We start from the raw sequence: 6,300 nt of genomic DNA, 5'->3' as shown, positions 1-6,300 counted from the left end.
TGTTGATCCTAAGATGCTAACATATTTCCTAACAACTAGCCCCACACTGCCCGGGCAGATCGTTGATACTAACATACTCTAAAAACTAACCCCAAACTGCCGGGCAGATTGTTGCTACTAACATACAAACACATTACCTAACAACAAGCACCAAACTGCCCGGGCTGATTGTTGATACTAAAATACAAACATATTACCTAACAAATAACCCCAAACGGCCGGGCAGATTGTTGATTCTAACATACAAACATACTACCTAACAACTAGCTCCAAACTGCCCGGTCAGATTGTTGATACTAGCATGCTAACATATTACCCATCAACTAGCCCCAAACTAACCAGGCAGATTGTTGATACTACTTAATAACATATTGGCTAATAACTAGCCCCAAACTGACAAGGCAGATTGTTGATACTAGCATGCTAACATATTACCCATCAACTAGCCACAAACTGACCAGGCAGATTGTCGATACTAACATACTAACACATTCCCTAACACCAAGCCCAAACTGCCCGGGCTGATTGTTGATAATAACATGCTAACATACTTCCTAACAACTAGCCCCACACTGCCCGGGCAGATTGGTGATTCCAACATAATAACATATAACCCAACAACTAGCCCCGAACTGCCCGGGCAGATTGATGATACTATCATACTAACATATTACCTAACAAATACCCCCAAACTGCCGGGCAGATTGTTGATTCTAACATACAAACATATTACCTAACAAATAACCCCAAACGGCCGGGCAGATTGTTGATCCTAAGATGCTAACATATTTCCTAACAACTAGCCCCTAATTGCCCGGTTAATATACTAACATACAAACCTATCAACTTACAACTAACCCCCAAACTGCCCGGTCAGATTGTTGATACTGACATGCTAACATATTGGCTAATAACTAGCCCCAAACTCCCCGGGCAGATTGTTGCTACTAACATACAAACCTATCAACTTACAACTAACCCCCAAACTGCCCGGTCAGATTGTTGATACTAGCATGCTAACATATTAGCTAAAAACTAGCCCCAAACTAACCAGGCAGATTGTTGATACTATCATACTAACATATTACCCATCAACTAGCCCCAAACTGACCAGGCAGATTGTTGATACTAACATACTAACATATTGGCTAACAACTAGCCCCAAACTGACAAGGCAGATTGTTGATACTATCATACTAACAAATTGGCTAACAACTAGCCCCAAACCGCCCGGGCAGATTGTTGATACTATCATACTAACATATTGGCTACCAACTAGCCCCAAACTGACCAGGCAGATTGTTGATACTATCATACTAACATATTACCCAACAACTAGCCTCAAACTGCCCGGGCAGATTGCTGATACTAACATACTAACATATTGGCTAACAGCTAGCCCCAAACTGCCCGGGCAGATTGTTGATACTATCATACTAACATAATGGCTAACAACTAGCCCCAAACTGCCCGGGCAAATTGTGAATACTAACCTATTAGATAACAACCAGACATAAACTTCCCGGGTAGATAGTTATAATAACATATTATCTAACAACCAGACGAAACTTCACGGGCAGACAGTTATTACTAACCTATTAGATAACAACCAGACCTAAACGTTCCGGGCAGATAGTTAATACTAACTTATTAGCTAACATCAAGCCCTAAAATGCCAGGGCAGATAGTTAATACTAACATATTAGCAAACAACCAGACCTAAACTGCCCGGGCAGATAGTTAATACTAACAAACCAACATATTAGCTAACGACCAGACCTAAACTGCCCGGGCAGATAGTTAATGCTAACATACTAACATATTAGCTAACAAACAGACCAAAACTAATCCACATACTAACATATTAGCTATAACAACTAGCCCCTAATTGCCCGGTTAATGTCGTCAGAGCAGATTGTTTTTTTTTTTACACTTATGCCATTAATACTCTTCCGTACTCTTATGCAGATGGGCGATACTATGTGTTACATACTGTAGTGTGTTTGACCCTTGTCGGTGTTAAAGCCGAACTGAATACGTACTTCAGAATATTATCCTTTGTCTTGTTAGGTTACAATGTGATGGCGAAGCCCAAAGACTATCGCATATTTAGGATCAGAAGTTGCACAAAACGTGTCTGAGTTGACTGAAACATCGTTATCATGTAATGAAGCTATCTCGTATCCTGTTTCATTCTAGGTATATTTACTGTGGAATGATCATTCGTTAGATAAAGTTGACAGTGCACTAGAAGCTAAAACTCGCTCTAGTCACCGACAATATTTCCTCCGAGTTAAATATAACCTGGTTGTGTTATATGAACGTCAATATTGTTATTTATCCTGTTTTGTACAACTTGCGTTGTTTGCAAGAAAAATGGAAATAAGCATAATATTTAAGGATAATACTATTGGTAATATGTAGATTATTTGAAGTTTAAAGCTATCAAGATGGATATACAGATAATGATACATCTGTATATGATACCGCTGACAGTTTCTTAATGTAACATAGGTAAGCTAAGATATATAACATATATTTCAATACACTATTTTACCACTTAGCCTAGCTACTCTCGGTGTATTACTGCGTTCTTAGACAATTCAGATAAATTGTGTAACGTACTGTTAGAATCCTACAATAGCAGCCCTTCAATAGACACACAACGAGAATAGATTACAAAGTGTATAGACTGAACATACTATTCAAATCACAGGTATATAGCGAGCACATTGTTGTTAATGGTGTATGCGTCACAGGTTGTGTTAAATAACGCATTAAACGAGACGTATAGCCTCACGCTGCAAATGTACAACGAGCCGGAATACACGTTTCAAATGGCAATCTTCTTATAAGAAACAGGCTATAGAAGTTATTGAGGTTACGAGCTACAATGCAAATCGCGATCAATGTTTACAAACAGACGTGTGTATAGGGTGTAATGGCGCTGAACTACATATCACAAACACCTACCTCAGTTCAGTAGTCATATAGTTTCTGCCTGAACGGATATTTTTTTAATGTTAAATCTCACATGACCAAGGAACGTTCACAATCTGTGACTAGATGTGGCAGTGAACGGATTATTGGCTTAGTGCCCTGTATCTCTCGTTGGAGCCGACTACCTCGCCATTTTGTATCGTTCGTGTTCTTGTAATAATCACTCCATAGCGCGTACCGACGATGTCGACGGACAACGGTAGCGATGAGAAGATGGTGCTCTCTGACCCCTCGGACTACCGACCGGAGTATAAGGACAAAGACAACTACCGTGAGTTTGATATCCACAACTCACCTACCCGGGTCATTAATACCTATAAGGACATGCATACCTATCAAACCCTCCAGTACGTGCGGGACAAGACAGAGCACTACACCAAGTTTAATCATGCAGAGATGACAATGATGGAAGCAATTAATTCACTCGATGCCTTTATGGATGAAAGTGATCCAGATGTAGATATTCCGAACTCTCTACATGCCTACCAAACTGCTGAAGCCATTCGGAAGGCACATCCTGACAAGGACTGGTTTCATGTAGTGGGACTGATTCACGATGCAGGAAAGGTGATGGCCCATTGGGGGGAGCCCCAGTGGTCCACGGTTGGCGATACATTCCCAGTGGGCTGTTTCCCAGACGACAGCATCGTTTTTGGATGGGAAAGCTTCAGGGATAACCCTGACCTACAGGATGAAAAACTCAATTCCAAACTGGGCATATACACGGACAATTGCGGTCTCAATAACGTGACCATGTCATGGGGTCATGATGAATATTTGTACCGTGTGCTGACCTCTGACCTAAACAAGTGCTACCTACCGGAAGAGGCATTGTACATGATCAGATACCATTCCTTTTACCCTTGGCATACTAGTGGAGCTTACAGTTACCTTAGCAACAACAAGGACAACGAGATGATGACTTGGGTCAATGAGTTCAACCAGTTTGACCTCTATACCAAGACACCTATTCCGCCTGATGTTGATAATCTACAGACATACTATAGTGCTCTCATGGACAAGTATGTCCCAGGAAAGCTCAAATGGTAATTTGTAAAATTCTGCAAGATACGCAACAACGTTGAAGTGAACTGGTTAAACATGTCTCAAAAACATCATTTGGTGCAAAACGTCAACCTCGATTGGAATATGTCAAACCAAAATTGAAGGCACGAATATAGCTGTTTGATTGGTCTCGGGTAAAAAAACACCTGACAAATCGCTAGGCTGATACTTATCCTTTGAAGATTACAAAGGAGAGACGCCCGACTTCAAAGCCTGTCACCTTTTTCTGCTACGTGACCGTGAGATTCTTTTGATGTGTATCAAAGGATCGAACTAGTCTTCTTGTTTCATTACCATGGTAACGCACATCGAACCTTCAATTTTGCTATGACATATTCAAGGGGTGTAGAGAGCGAAAATGAGCATAACCCCTGGATATCGAGGATGGCAAAACGTATGCATAATCATTACTACTCCTATGTGTATGCCTATACGTGCTTTATTTACCAAGTGTAAAAGTATAGTCACAGCTGAGTGTGACTAATGGTATTATATGACTTTTTTCTTGAGAAGAAACTGATTGTGATGTTGACAATTGTACAGTATACCGGAAAATTTTCGCCACAGTTTTACTGTCGCCTATTTTGTATCCCCCATAAGGTCTGCGAATGTATTATTACATTATGATACTTATTTAGTAATTTGACGCACGTACTTTGTGACTATGCATTTAACCGGTGAAGAAAGGAAGATTGTCTGAACGGAAGTATCCGGATGTACAAAATGAAGAATTATATGTAACGGAAATAATTCAAAAACTTTAATCGGGACAATTAAGTGAAAACCGGTGATCGGATACTCTTGACTAATTTAGAATGTTTATGGTTGCTGAATCATTCATAGAAGCAGAAGAATGGAAACTGTTTAGTTAGCATTTCGTTTATATATAAAGTATTTAATTGTCCACGGTATCTAACAGAATCAACGATTCAATGTGACGTCATGAGTTTTTGTACGTCATTTCATCCTCTTCAGAAAAGGCAAGATGGATGGTACTTCTTTCGCGGTCACGAGGCCAAAATATTAGGACTGCGAAATATAATTGGTTTTTCATATACTTCTAAGCTATATTTATGTCCAATCCTGGCATTTATTAGGGAAGTTGCCGTGAGTATTAGATTAAATTGGGATGACCGACGTTTTTTATATACTTGAATATATGTCTACAATACTATGTAAACTATTGTGATCAGAACATTGCTCAAGTTGTGTTTATAATACTGAATGCCCTCAGGAAAATATACACAAGCACTTTGTAGATGATGAATGTGGGTCATAAACGGATATATTTTAAATGAATCAGAGATATACTGTATGCAAAATTGGCTCGACTCATTCCATTCATTACTCTGTTTGCATGTGATTTGTTAAGAGACTGTTGAAGGATTTTAAGAAGTTTTTAAATTCAAGATTGTATTATGAATGTGAGGCATTTAGGAAACCATAATATTATGTGTATTTATTGTGTTCCTTTTAATGCTCTCACTCCATATTAAACACAATTTCCGCACCTTTGATCAAACGGAATTATAAATATACATGTATCATATCCTGTATTTTAATATGAAATGTTTGCTAAATTCGAATTTTATAAAGATGTTTTTGTTATTAACCGCTTGAAGTGATTTTATTTTTGAAAGATAACATTTTAATTACAATTACATACAAATTGTGTTATCTTCAATTGATGGAATGCTGACAAATGACAGGGGAATATTTCAGTTGTGTTTATTTTTTATTATTTTAAACACTTATTTCCATGTTTTTATCTTAATACTGCTTATAAACATATAGTCGCATGTGTATTAAATATCACTGGAAAGACTTTCTATATGTTCTTGTTTTTATTTCAACTTGCATAATTTGAAACGGATCGGTCAATATATGATCGAATTATAGTTTCTTAAAGTTTAAGACTCCTTAGGTTATATGAATGTCTTTTACCCCTCGGAAATAAGAACACTTCTGGTAATGAAACCATTATTAAAGAAAGGACATCTGTCCATTTATATGTTCATCAATAAACTAAATATCTCTTGACTCAGATTTCTTACTGATGAAATGAACAAATATCTACTGCCCAAATGTCGATTTCACACGTAAAGGGTCGTTATATATACCATTGGTCTCATCATGGGGGGCAATTGACCAGAGGATCAAAGATTGGCGTTAACGTGATAGATTGTTTTGCAGCATGAATACCAACGCTATATAGTTAAACAAACCAGGCTTAGA

General features: G+C 38.3%; 1 protein-coding gene across 1 annotated transcript; it reads left to right on the top strand.

The window, feature by feature from the left end:
* The first annotated feature begins 2,780 nt into the window (after positions 1-2,780).
* Positions 2,781-5,884, top strand: LOC110442200 (inositol oxygenase-like). Its single transcript, XM_021485692.1, has one exon. It carries the CDS (start codon positions 3,184-3,186, stop codon positions 4,048-4,050), a length of 867 nt encoding a protein of 288 aa, XP_021341367.1. The 5' UTR covers positions 2,781-3,183; the 3' UTR covers positions 4,051-5,884.
* The last annotated feature ends 416 nt before the right edge of the window (positions 5,885-6,300 follow it).

Source organism: Mizuhopecten yessoensis, unplaced genomic scaffold (genome assembly GCF_002113885.1).
Source record: "Mizuhopecten yessoensis strain PY_sf001 unplaced genomic scaffold, ASM211388v2 scaffold716227, whole genome shotgun sequence".
Taxonomy (NCBI): Eukaryota; Metazoa; Mollusca; class Bivalvia; order Pectinida; family Pectinidae; genus Mizuhopecten; species Mizuhopecten yessoensis.
This window is presented reverse-complemented; position numbering and strand designations above follow the sequence as displayed.

Bases quoted from the DNA above. Each gene is read 5' to 3' on its own strand.
- LOC110442200 (XM_021485692.1), top strand. From the start codon at position 3,184: ATGTCGACGGACAACGGTAGCGATGAGAAGATGGTGCTCTCTGACCCC.